A 14,401-nucleotide genomic window follows, 5' to 3' on the forward strand; every position below is an offset into this window, starting at 1 on the left:
GCTAAAAAGATTGCAAGATTAGTAACTTTCATGATCTGAAAAAGACCAAACATCTAACAAAACCTGATTTACACAATAGGCCATTTTCTAATAGCTAAAAAAAAAGCATTTCTTTAACCAAGGGACAATATAACGGTCTACATACCACGATGAGCACTCGCTGCAGGTTTCTCCTTAGGTTTTTCTTGAATTTAAAAAGAACAAAAATTAGTGAGAAACATATTACAACTGGGGCTAAAAAGCATTTTTACAAATGGGTTTCATTAAAAATTGTGCATCAATTGCTTCCTATAGCCTTTGTATTACACTGTGTATTGCTGGTTGCAGAATGAGTTAATGGGGAAGGCCACTTTATGTTTAGTTTGTCAGACGTGTTGGGGACATGATTCTGTGGCACTTTTGTCTAGACATGACAGGTTCTTCTCCTGCTTTTGTTACTACAGCTTTCCTCACAGGAGGCGCAGTCCTCAAAATGGCTGATAAGTGGAGGAGCATGTGACCAGACCTGTCCATCAGTCTCCTCCAATAGAAAAGCAGCTTTCCGCATGTGAGATTTTCAATTGGACAAGGCTGATTGACAGGTCTGGTCACACATTTTATATACTTGGGGAAAGCAGTTAATACCTTAAGGCTCAGTCATAGGGGAGGCACTTTTGTTGGGATCATTCACTTAAAAGTGGTGTAAAGGATGTTTGATGTCACAATCATGTGACTAATGGGCAGAGCTAAGCAGAGAAGTGTTTTGTGAAGGACCTATGCTGTAAATTACAATGCAGGGGGTGTTACCAAGTTAAAAAAATAATCATGTCTGAGCTTGACTGAAGTGAATGATCCCAGCAAAACTGCCTGCCCTAGGACTGAACCCTACGGTATTAGCTGCTTTCACCAAAGTATATAAAGTCTTTTATTAAGATAAATACATTGATTTTTTTTTTTAAAACCATGTTAGTGATGCATATTGCTTCATGTCAAACACACTGGGGACGGATTAATATCAAAAAAAGGACACGCCCGGTTCCCTTTAACATTACAGAATGTGTCAAAAGCAGTTGTTGCAAATTATGTGGAAAAACAATATTGCTAGTCCACGATCACACTTGTATCCGGGTTTTAATCTTTCAGGTATTCATTGTACAAGAATTCTACTAGTCCTGTTTGGTAAAATTACGGTGTAAGGCTATGTTCTCATGTTGTGTTTTGATTTTTTTTAAAAAGTTAGGCTATGTGCCCACGTGTGCGCTCTGCACCGCACACAAAAGGTCCGCTTCAGAGCGCAGAAGAAAAGCTCCGTCCTGAAGCGCCTGGTGCCTGCAGAATTCGTGCACTCTGCATGCTGCCTTTCCCTATAGACAGCATGCAAAGCGCACAAAAGTAGTGACATGTCACTTCTTAGAACGCACGCTTCGGGCAGCAGCCGATTCGCTACATACGTACATGGCGCTAATACGCCACATGCGCACGTCTCATGCACAATCTTCATAGATTGTGCTTGGGACACAGGACGCATGCAGTTACGCTGCGGTGCAGAATGCAGCGTAACTGCATGCAATTCGCACACGTGCGCACATAGCCTTACTCCAAGCTCTCGGCGACGATCATGAGTGCATAGCCTATGTGCAGGCATGATCGCTACGATGTACCCATATGTCATAAGTCGTGAACCCCTTCCAAACCATGATGAATGGGTACTTCAAAAGGTCATGAAGGGGTTAATTAAACCTGAAAGTCTACACTTCAATTGTATCTCAGTTCTTTCATTTTAAATAAAAAAAAATAGTGGCATGCAGACCTCAAATCATGAAGATTCAGTCACTGCCAAATATTTCTGTGCCTAACTGTATAAAAATGTGAGACTTCACAAATTTATATGAGTGTTCTCGAATTTAAAAGTTATTCCTAATCTAAAGGATAGGGGGATAACTTTCCGATTGCTGGGTGTCCAACTGCCATCGCCTCCACCGATCTAGAGAACTGGGACTATGTAGAGCCCGGCTGAATGAACCGGAGGTCAAACATGCACACTTTCGCTCCATTGATTCTTAAAGGGAATCGGTCACCAGCTTTATGCTACTTCATTTGAGGGCAGCATAATGTAGGTAAAGAGATTCTGAAACTAACCAAGTTTATCTTAGATCACTGTGTGCAGCCATTCTGAATTTACTCAGAATTGAGTGTAGCAGAGCTGGGAGCTTTTCCCCACGCACACACCAGGCTGTCAATAGAGATTATGCATTGACTGTTAAGTACCAATCGCAGCAGGGGGCGTGCCTTATTGGTCTGCACTGCAGAGGAGTCAGACCAATGTTAATCACACAGCAATAAACCTTTAGTATGAGTAAACAATAGATCACACACAGATGAGGCTAGTTTCACATTTGCGTTGGGCGAAATCCACTGGGTCCGTTGCTGCGTCGTTTTGACGCATCTGTTATTTTTGTGGTGTCAACGGATCCGTTATTTCACAGTAATCCGTTAGCCGATTCCTGTGAAATAACGGACCGTTGCATCAGTTTGGCGTCCGTTAGGCGTCCGTCTAATGGAATCCATCGGCTCTGTTTTTTTTTTCTTTTTTCATTTTTTTCATTCTGGGCATGTTCAGTAGAAATTAGCGACGGAATCCGCTACCATAGGGAAACATTAAATATTTTAACGGAAGCAAGGGAATCCGCTGGTCTGCGTCATTTTGACGCAAGCATTTAACGTTACATTCAGCGTTGCTTCCGCTCGGTGGAAGCAACCGTCGGCCAACGGTGGAAGCAACGCAGGTACTTTTGGCACAATCTGTCATCAATACAAGTCTATGGGAAACCGCGGAATCCGTTAACGGATTCCGCTGTTTCCCAAGACAGCGGATTGCGCCAAAAAAAAAAAAATAACGCAAGTGTGAAAGTACCCTAAGAGAAGCACAAATGTTTTTACTTTATTGCTCACATTATGCTGTCCTTGGCTTACTTTCCAAAGTCCTGGTGACAGATTCCCTTTAATGGGAGCGCCAGAAATTGAATTAATGGAAAGTTAATACATGCAATGGACCGCTGTTCCAGTCAGCTGGGGCTATACACAGTGAAAAGTATGAGTCTAAGGGAGCTGTGGAGTCAGAAGCCTTGCACTATTCATTGGAGACACCGCTATCCTAGAATATAATTTTCTCCAAAATGCCTCATTGCTTCAAAGTATGACATAAATGGCTGAAATAACAAAGCTTGTTCATGCAGCTGGATTGGGCAGCATGATTCAACTGATAGGTTCCCTTAAATGCCACATGACAAGTTTTGCCTGGACATGGAGTTCCTGACACGGTAGCAATGACAATGTTATACAGAATTTTGAGCAAACAACTAGATCAGCAAAAGGTAGAGGATGGACAAGCATCACACCAGCTCTATACCAACTTTATAGGTAATGCTATTAGCATTCCTACTATTGAAAATGGTTGACAATTATTGATCATTCTCCTCTACTTAATGCGGACATAGCCTTATACTGCACATTGCCGTAACCTATTCATTCATAACTTTAGTGGGTTTTCCATTTACACTCTCGTATGTCATTTTCTTACAGCACTTTATATTAATATATATAATTTATATTATATATTTAATATGGATAATGATGCAGTACTGACTACAGACTTGACCCTATTAGATCTATTACCCATTGTGATTTTCATTGCCCTTACAAAACTAAGTTACATTATATGCTAAAATGCTTTTTGTCTTTAACCATATCATACTGCCTGGTTACCTGTGATACACATTTATCAAACTATTGTACTGGATTTGAGATCATGTCCCCGGTCTTTTAAGCACCTTTTCTGATTATTTTTAAAAATATTTAATAAAAACGTAAGCTTTATCTTCAATACCTCTGAGCCTCTTTAAATACTAGCACAACTAAATCCCTGTATGTTTGTGTTTATCAATTACTCAATTGAAAGTTTTCCCTATTGGAAAGAATTAAAACTATTATATGGACAAAAAAAACCCAATTGCATAATTAGATCAGAAAGAATTTAGAAAGCATTCTTTACTCAAAGGAAAATGTAATCTAAATATCCACATACCTGGTTGAAGTTTCTCAGGAGGGTTGTTCTTCCCTGTTGCTTGAATTTCAAAAAAGAACAAGCAAATAATTAGACACCAGCGAAGATTACATGAAAAATCGTTTTGAAAGCCCTTTCTTATAATTGTTTAAAGCTTTACCACTTTTGTGGGGAAATAATTGCATATTTTTTGGCAAATTTTGTGAGTTACTAAATAAAACAATTTGCATAATTCGATCAGCAAGAATTTAGAAAGCATTCTTTACTCAAAAAAATGTAATCTAAATATCCACATACCTGGTTGATATTTCTCAGGAGGGTTCTTCTTCCCTGTTGGTTGAATTTACAAAAGAACAAGCAAATAATTAGACACCAGCACATATAGAAGATTACAAGAAAAATCCTATTTGAAACACTTTTACATTTAGGTTCCATTCTATAATTTAACCTCAAAGGGGTTATTTGCCATTTAAACAATTTATGTCTTATCTTTGGTGTAGTCAATCAACGCTGATGACAATAAAGAGGCTGCAGGGCTCATAGAACTAAGTTGCACTACAAGGCACAGTAGTCAGGGTGAATAAGTCACTGGAACTATGTAAATAATGAAGGGGATGTAAATCTCAATTCTGCAGGGCATAATGACCCCCACTTATCAGACATAGCCCCAGAGAACCCTGTATACTTCTATCAGACATTCTGATGGTATTAGAGCAGTACAATACTTTCTTGACAATAGTAGAATAGAGAAACCTATGGTTAAACTCCTAGTGACTCTCTTGGAGTTCATCTTCACACAATGTGTTTACGGTCGATGAAAACATCTATATACAAACGAAAGGGACTGATATGGGGGCATCATGTGCTCCCCTCCTATGCAAACTTATTCATGGGGGCATGGAAGAGAGAAATCTTTTTCAGTGGCGACATCCCAGGTATTAATAATGTACATAATTGGATGAGATTTAGGCTGTGCGCACGTGTGCGCTCTGCACCGCACACAAAAGGTCCGCTTCAGAGTGCAGATGAAAAGCTCCGTTCTGAAGCGCCTGGTGCCTGCAGAATTCGTGCGCTCTGCATGCTGCGTCTCCCTATAGACAGCATGCAAAGCGCACGAAAGAAGTGACATGTCACTTCTTAGAACGCACACTTCAGGCAGCAGCCGAATTGCGCACGTCTCATGCACAATCTCCATAGATTGTGCTGGGGACGCAGGACTCATGCAGTTACACTGCGGTGCAGAACGCAGCGTAACTGCATGTGTAGTGGCCCGGTCCAGATTGTGTCTGTTTCTTTAAGTACATTCACTTATATGTAATATTATGCTATATGTTATAAGTAAAGCATTTTTCATTTGTTGTGTTCTAGCACCATCTACTGGTGAAAACTGTAAGAATCTGAAGTGTTCATTGGGTGTTATCCTATTGGCTAGTTCTTGGTCACATGGCTCAATAGGTGAAGCTCTTCTCCAGCCTCTGTCTGGAAAGAACTGGAATGAGCTGGTTCTGGCTGAGTCTCCTCTGAGGGAAGACATTATGTGGAGTTTCTCTTCACCACAAGACTCCTGCTAGGCCCGAGGCCTAGAATTTCACAATTTACTGACTTTTACAGCCAATATACTGAAGACTTCCTATCCTGAATCCTCACTGGCCAGATATACATCTCTTCAGACAGTAGGGCATACTAATTATATACAAGATCCTACTGCACGCAGATTGGGAAAGTTTGAGGGTCTCCCATCCCACTGCAATATTAGTGGTTTTCATGCCATTGTCCACGCACCAGCCGTCCGGTCCCCGTAGCGCGCTGGCCAACTATCTACATTTGCTTACAAGTACTGCACGTGTCTGAACTAGTGACATTAGTGAAATTAACCCCAGTGAAATTAACACCAGGACTCCAGGTCTGTAAAATCTTATTATATCTACCCTCTAAGCTCAAGAGACTCTGAACCTGCTTCTAAAGGCATACCAGTATTACATCTGAAGCAAATTGTGCTCTTAAAGCTACAGAACCCTAATTACACTTCAGCATTCAACACCAAGCTGTATTTGCTGTGGCCTACCCACAAAAGACCGTGAAACATACTGTATATTCCGTGTTGTTTTCCTTTGTTCCTGCTGTATTAAAGCAACTGTTATCCCCAAGACCGTGTCTGTGGACTGTCCATCAGCTGTGGATACTGTGTGGGGGTGGATAGCAGGGAACATCAGGGCCTTGTAGACTACCCAGGGAACATGGCCCCTGCACCCTTGTGCCAGAACAGCAACTGTGACATAGAACATTTGAGGTCCTCTGTCCCTGGGCCCTTACAAAGGTCGAATTTGGCGTCACGAACAGGATCATTCCTCTGTGCCCATCTTCTCTTACTGCACTACAAGTCTCAGCATTGCTCATTAACCTCTATCTTGCCAGTGAATACTGCCAAAGACTGTTTTCTGTTTTATGCTGGGGTTAAAAGCACCTGCACTAGCTCTTCTACTCTCCTGCCTTCCAAGTTACTCAAATAAGTGCAAATCCGCATTCACAGCAGTGCTATATTCAAGAGGGGGAGCCTTCCATCTCAATGACTGTTGGTACATAATACTGCATCCCTTAAAGCTACAGTGTCATCATTATTCTGAAAGAGACAGTACTTGCCTCATCACCAAAATGTCTGAACCTCTTCATAATGACCAGGCAGAGTCTGTTAACTCTGTATCATCATAATCAGCTAGTGCTCCAGTGGAACGGGCTAATGCCGCCAACCCAATTCCAGCCCCTGTCATGGCTACCAACATGCCATTCTTCACTGGAACCTCTAGTCTCCCAAGCTACAGAGGAGATCCTCATACACTTGCTGGGTTCATAGAAAAGATTATGTATTCTCTTGAGCTTTTCTCACTTTCTCCCCATCAGCAGGTACAACTTCTCCTGGGACAGCTTGATGGACCAGCTGCTGAGGAAGTCCGTTCCTGGCCATCTACCGAGAAAACCAATGTAGAACAGATCCTCACCCACCTGAGAAAAGAATCTGAACGCCAATCACCCACCGAGGTTCGTCTCAAATTTTACAACCGATGTCAGGGACCAGGTGAGACTCTTAGGGACTACGCACTAGCCCTTCAGTCTGCCTACAGGGCTTTACAGCAAATAGACACCGTAGATCCTGCTGCTGCAGAAAACAAAATCACTGACAGATTCATAGAAGGTTTGGACTCCAGGCTAGTACAAAGTCAACTCCGCATGCTAGCAGCACAAAATCCAAACATGACTTTCTTAGACTTTAAAGCTTTAGCCCTGCGAGTAGTGGGTACTGACTCACCTTGTACCAGCTATGCTCTTGTGCCTCGTTCCTCAGACCTTGCTGCTGGAATTTCTACTGTATCTCATCTTTCACCTGTTTCCCCTATGCAGGCCACACAGTTTGTTCAAGCCCCAACTCTCAGTCATGCACCTCCTAGCATAGATGCACTTGTCCAAGTCCTTGAATCTGTATGCCAAGCCTTAAAGGAGCTAAAAGGCCAACCCCCTGCATCATGTGAATCATCTGTAAACCGGACATTTTCCCCAGAGCCACGTTCTAGTAAGCAGAGTCCTGATAGGCCCCCTCCTGGAAGGCCTCCATCTGGTGATTGTGTGTACTGTACTTATTGTGAGCGTCTTGGACACTACAAGTATCAATGTTATAAGTTAAACGGGCCACCCCCGAGGCCAAGGGCCGCCCCTCGGGAGGTGAATCCAAGGGCCCAAAGGGACAATCACAATGGATTTCCCGGTTCATCTCCAAATGACCGTATATAACCATATGGATCGATGGTGTACCTCCAGAAGCTTTAGTGGACACTGGTTCACAAGTCACCACAATTGAGCGACAAGCCTTTGAAAAGATTTGGGACTTTGATCTCCTGAATCCAGTGGGTAAAGCAAAGTTAGACTTAATTGCAAGTAATGGTCAACACCCAGCTAGGCTACTGGGAACCCACAATCCAAATTGGTGATCGCAAGTTACCAGGTCAAGGTGTAATTGTTACTGAGGCTGAGGGAGATACAACAGCAGTAGTGTTAGGCATGAATGTCATTCGCCATGTGTTTACTGAATTGCTTGCTGCCTTGCATGCTTCTCTCCCTTCTGCTTCTCCCCCTTACAGGCAAGCTGTTCAGCGGACTATCAAAGTGCTCTGCGCCCAACAGAAGTTTGCCAACAGTAAAGGTGAGATCTGCCGTGTGCGTATCACCGACGCACGACCAGTTACCCTGTCAGCCAACAGCGAAGCTCTAGTCTGGTGTCGAGCTCGACCAGGAATGGACAACGAGGACTATGTAGCTCTTCTTGACTCCATCCAGATTGAAGGACAGCCCCTGGTAAAAGCTGCCAGAAGTATTGTCACCATCTCAAACGGTAGAGTACCAGTACGGCTAATCAACCTAAGTGATGCGCCCATCGAGCTATACAAGTTTAATTCAGTTGCTCAACTGTATAGCCTTGATCCAGAAGACATCCTAGATGAAGAGACACTTGCTCATCAAAAGTCGTTAAAAGCCACTCCCAAAGGCTCTAATACACCCACTACCTTATGGGGAATGAACTTAATGTTGGAGATGCTAACACTCCAATGGAATACATCAATGGTGTAACTAAACTTGCTAAGCGACACAGCCAAGCTTTCAGCAAGCACCCTCTTGACTTCGGCAAAACTACTCTGATCCAGCACAAGATCAACACAGGTGATCATCCTCCTATCAAAGAAAGACACCGTCCAGTACCTCCTGCTAACTATCAACAAGTAAAGAAGCTGTTAAAAGGAGATGAAGGATTCTGAAGTCATCCGAGAAAGTCAAAGCCCGTGGGCTGCACCCATTGTCTTGGTGAAGAAGGAGGATGGTAACATCAGATTTTGTGTCGACTACCGGAAGTTGAATAACGTTACACACAAAAGATGCCTATCCTCTCCCACGGATTGAAGAATCCATCACCGCTCTTGGCTCAGCTGCATACTTCTCCACTCTCTACTTAACCAGCGGTTACTGGCAAGTACCCGTGGCTCCTGAGGATAGAGAGAAGACAGCTTTCACCACCCCAATGGGACTCTTTGAGTTTAACGGTATGCCGTTTGGGTTATGCAACGCCCCTGCTACATTTCAGCGACTCATGGAAAGATGTCTTGGTCACCTCAACCTCCAGAGCGTTCTGTTATATCTTGATGATGTTGTCGTATACTCTCGCACCTATGAAGATCACCTATGCCACCTTGCAGAAGTATTCCAGGTACTCATTGAACATGGACTGAAACTAAAACCGTCAAAGTGCCATCTGCTCAAGCCGAAGGTCAACTACCTTGGTCATGTTGTAAGTGCCGAAGGTATCCAGCCTGATCCTGAAAAGATCTCAGCTGTGAACAACTGGGACACCCCAAGAACCGTCAAAGAAGTCAGAAGTTTTCTAGGTTTTGCAGGCTACTACCGCCACTTCATACCTCATTTTGCGCAAATAGCAGAACCTCTTACAGAGCTATTACGAGGTTGCCCTAGAGAAAACTATGACAGAAGACTTCCAATTAATTGGTCTGAGCGTCAAGAAACTGCCTTTCAGATGTTGAAAAGTCTATTGACTTCACCTCCAATACTGGCGTACCCCGACTACCGCCATCCTTTCCGTCTCTACACGGATGCCAGCTACCAAGGCCTCGGAGCGGTACCATCACAAGTCCAGGATGACAAAGAGAGTCATTGCATATGCCAGCCGAAGCTTGAAAGGTGCAGAGAAAAACGATAGCAATTACAGTTCATTCAAGTTAGAGCTGCTAGCTCTTGTGTGGGCAGTCACCGAGAAGTTCAAAGATTACTTCGCTGCTACACCCTTCACAGTTTACACGGACAATAATCCTCTCGCTCATCTTAATACTGCACGGCTAGGTGCTCTTGAACAGAGATGGGCTTCAAGATTGGCGAACTTTTGCTTTGATATTAAGTATCGCAGTGGCAAGATCAACATCAATGCCGATGTGTTATCCCATTTGCCCGAAGGAGAAGAGAGACTCCTGAGGAAGATCTGTGGGAAGATGTTGAGATGCCTCCCTTCTATCAAAGGTTTGCTACACAGAATGCTGTTGCTGCTACACAAACTGATGAAGTTCCGCAACAGAAACCTGTCCTATTGCAAGATCCATCGAGATGGCAAACACTTCAAAATGAGTTTCGTGTCCTAAGTGAGATCTAAGATTACCTGACTACTGGGAGAATACCTGTCAGACGACGCAGAAGATGTCCTGATGTTGAGCTTAATCGTCTCTGGAGACAGCGCAAAAGACTCTTCATTCAAAAGGGCTTGATCCTGCGCAATACCCTAGACCCGGTTTCAGGTGAAAGGCTACATCAGATTCTAATCCCACGCCGAGATGCCAGAATTGTTCTTGATGCCTACCACGACCAGTCTGGGCACTTTGGCGTGCACAAAACTGAAGCCACCATACGCCAACGCTTCTATTGGATTGGGATGCGGTCAGACATAGAAAATTGGTGTAGTGAATGTCCAGCCTGCAACCTCACCAAAGTCGGTAAGAAAGATGCCAGAGCTCCTCTTCATCCAATCCATTCTCAGAAACCAAACGAGCTAGTCGCTCTTGATCATGTGAAGCTAGCACCAACTCGTTCAGGCTACACGTATGCCTTAACCATGGTGGATCACTATACTAAGTGGGTTTCTGTTGTGCCAGTAAAAGACCTTACAGCTCGGACTACAGCGATCACCTTCTACCATGAATATGTGAGACATTACGGTTGCCCTGAAGCAGTCCTCACAGATCGTGGATCTGCCTTTTGAGTCACAATTATTTCAAGAACTCTGCCAATTCCATGAATTCAAAAAGCTGAGAACAACCGCCTATCATCCCCAAGGGAATGGCCTCTGCGAGAAAGTCAACCAGACCTTCATCAATATGCTGCGAACAGCATCTGTTACCAAACAAGCTGAATGGCCTCAATGGCGTTACGAGTTAGTGGAAATCTACAACAATACTGTCCACTATTCTACAGGCTACTCGCCATATTATCTGATGTTTGGAAGACAAGGTCAGCTCCCAAAAGATCGTTCTCCTAGAATCCAAGTCCCTGACGTGATCAATCCCCTGCCAAAAACTGATTGGGTCTCAGAGCATCAGCGAAGAATACACGAAGCCCAACAGATTGTTGATTACCGCATGGGTGAAGCTCACCGTCAACAAGAAGAGAGCTACAATCAAAGAGCTAATGCTTCCCCACTTCAAGTTGTAGACAAGATATGGCTAAAGAAGTACCACCGTACAGGAAAACTTTATTCACTCTGGGAAACAGAGCCTAAGGGGTACTTTGCATGCTGCGACATCGCACGCCGATGCTGCGATGCCGAGCGCGATAGTCCCCGCCCCCGTCGCGATATCCTTGTGATAGCTGCCGTAGCGAACATTATCGCTACGGCAGCTTCACATGGACTCACCTGTCCTGGCACGTCGCTCTGGCCGGCGACCCGCCTCCTTATTAAGGGGGCGGGTCGTACGGCGTCACTGCGATGTCACATGGCAGGCGGCCAATAGGAGCGGAGGGGCGGAGATGAGCGGGATGTAAACATCCCGCCCACCTTCTCCCTTCCGCATATCCTACGGGAGCTGCGGTGACGCCGGTAGGAGATGTTCCTCGCTCCTGCGGCTTCACACACAGCGATGTGTGCTGCTGCTGGAACGAGGAACTACATCGGACCATCGCGTCAGCGTAATTATGGATTACGCCGACGCTAAACCGATGATGCGATACCGACGCTTTTGCGCTCGTTAATCGTATCATCTAGGCTTTACACACTACGATGTCGCCTGTGATGCCGGATGTGCGTCACTTTCAATTTGACCCCACCGACATCGCACCTGCGATGTCGTAGTGTGCAAAGTACCCCATACACAGTTACAGCTATCCCATATCCTGAGTCAGATGTCTATGAAATGAAGAAACCCGGAATGGCCCCACAGATGGTGCACAGGGACCACATGAAGCTATGCACCAAAGAGGATCTACTGGTGATGTCATCACCTCCTCCACAAGTCATGCCGGTCTACACACCAATTCCTGCAATGGAAACACCAGCCAGACAACCTACTGTGGAAGAGTCCCTCTACAACACTCAATTTATCCTTCCATGCTATCAATATGTCCCAGTCTCTGTTCCTGCTCCAGTTGCTGCTCCTCTGCCAACTTCACCTGATCCAGCAAACAGAAGGGAATTTTGTTTACTTACCGTAAATTCCTTTTCTTCTAGCTCCTATTGGGAGACCCAGACAATTGGGTGTATAGCTTCTGCCTCCGGAGGCCACACAAAGTATTACACTTTAAAAAGTGTAACCCCTCCCCTCTGCCTATACACCCTCCCGTGCATCACGGGCTCATCAGTTTTGGTGCCAAAGCAGGAAGGAGGAAACTTATAAATTGGTCTAGGGTAAATTCAATCCGAAGGATGTTCGGAGAACTGAAACCATGAACCAAAAGAACAATTCAACATGAACAACATGTGTACACAAAAGAACAACAGCCCGAAGGGAACAGGGGCGGGTGCTGGGTCTCCCAATAGGAGCTAGAAGAAAAGGAATTTACGATAAGTAAACAAAATTCCCTTCTTCTTTGTCGCTCCATTGGGAGACCCAGACAATTGGGACGTCCAAAAGCAGTCCCTGGGTGGGTAAAAGAATACCTCGATAAAAAGAGCCGAAAAACGGCCCCCTCTTACAGGTGGGCAACCGCCGCCTGAAGGACTCGCCTACCTAGGCTGGCATCTGCCGAAGCATAGGCATGCACCTGATAGTGTTTCGTGAAAGTGTGCAGACTCGACCAGGTAGCCGCCTGACACACCTGCTGAGCCATAGCCTGGTGCCGCAATGCCCAGGACGCACCTACGGCTCTGGTAGAATGGGCTTTCAGCCCTGAAGGAATCGGAAGCCCAGACGAACGGTAGGCTTCAAGAATCGGTTCCTTGATCCACCGAGCCAAGGTTGACTTGGAAGCCTGCGACCCCTTACGCTGGCCAGCGACAAGGACAAAGAGCGCATCAGAACGGCGCAGGGGCGCCGTGCGAGAAATGTAGAGCCTGAGTGCTCTCACGAGATCTAACAAGTGCAAATCCTTTTCACATTGGTGAACTGGATGAGGGCAAAAAGAAGGTAAGGAGATATCCTGATTGAGATGAAAAGGGGATACCACCTTAGGGAGAAATTCCGGGACCGGACGCAGAACCACCTTATCCTGGTGAAACACCAGGAAGGGGACTTTGCATGACAGTGCTGCTAGCTCAGACACTCTCCGAAGTGATGTGACTGCCACTAGGAAGGCCACCTTCTGCGAAAGGCGTGAAAGAGAAACATCCCGCTTCGGCTCGAAAGGTGGTTTCTGAAGAGCCGTTAGCACCCTGTTAAGATCCCAGGGTTCTAGCGGACGCTTGTAAGGTGGGACTATGTGGCAAACCCCCTGCAGGAACGTGCGGACCTGCAAAAGCCTGGCTAGACGCTTTTGAAAAAACACGGAAAGCGCCGATACTTGTCCCTTGAGAGAGCCGAGAGACAAACCCTTGTCCATTCCGGATTGAAGGAAAGAAAGAAAAGTGGGCAAGGCAAACGGCCAGGGAGTAAAACTCTGATCAGAGCACCAGGATAAGAAGATCCTCCAAGTCCTGTGGTAGATCTTGGCGGACGTTGGTTTCCTGGCCTGTCTCATAGTGGCAATGACATCTTGAGATAACCCTGAGGACGCTAGGAGCCAGGACTCAATGGCCACACAGTCAGGTTGAGGGCCGCAGAATTCAGATGGAAAAATGGCCCTTGAGACAGCAAGTCTGGTCGGTCTGGGAGTGCCCACGGTTGACCCACCGTGAGGTGCCACAGATCCGGGTACCACGACCTCCTCGGCCAGTCTGGAGCGATGAGGATGGCGCGGCGGCAGTCGGACCTGATCTTGCGTAACACTCTGGGCAGCAGTGCCAGAGGAGGAAATACATAAGGCAGTCGAAACTGCGACCAATCCTGAACTAATGCGTCTGCCGCCAGAGCTCTGTGATCTTGAGACCGTGCCATGAATGCCGGGACTTTGTTGTTGTGCCGAGACGCCATTAGGTCGACGTCCGGCGTTCCCCAGCGGCAACAGATCTCTTGAAACACGTCCGGGTGAAGAGACCATTCCCCTGCGTCCATGCCCTGGCGACTGAGAAAGTCTGCTTCCCAGTTTTCTACGCCCGGGATGTGAACTGCGGAGATGGTGGAGGCTGTGGCTTCCGCCCACAGCAGAATCCGCCGAACTTCTTGGAAGGCTTGACGACTGCGTGTGCCGCCCTGGTGGTTGATGTACGCAACCACCGTGGCATTGTCCGAC

At 45.7% G+C, this 14,401-nt stretch overlaps 1 protein-coding gene across 2 annotated transcripts in view; it reads right to left on the minus strand.

The window, feature by feature from the left end:
* Window positions 1-14,401, minus strand: part of LOC142243230 (uncharacterized) — a 255,092-nt gene that overhangs the window by 79,560 nt on the left and 161,131 nt on the right. Inside the window, exons 19-21 of one of the 2 annotated variants that reach the window (XM_075314906.1) lie at window positions 4,340-4,372; window positions 4,064-4,102; window positions 146-184 (exon numbers count right to left, since the gene is read on the minus strand). In XM_075314906.1, coding sequence (XP_075171021.1) covers window positions 146-184; window positions 4,064-4,102; window positions 4,340-4,372 — 111 coding nt within the window. The remainder of the gene's footprint in view (window positions 1-145; window positions 185-4,063; window positions 4,103-4,339; window positions 4,373-14,401) is intronic. The other variant, XM_075314907.1, reaches the window with a different exon arrangement.

Source organism: Anomaloglossus baeobatrachus, chromosome 6 (assembly GCF_048569485.1).
Source record: "Anomaloglossus baeobatrachus isolate aAnoBae1 chromosome 6, aAnoBae1.hap1, whole genome shotgun sequence".
NCBI classification, from domain to species: Eukaryota; Metazoa; Chordata; class Amphibia; order Anura; family Aromobatidae; genus Anomaloglossus; species Anomaloglossus baeobatrachus.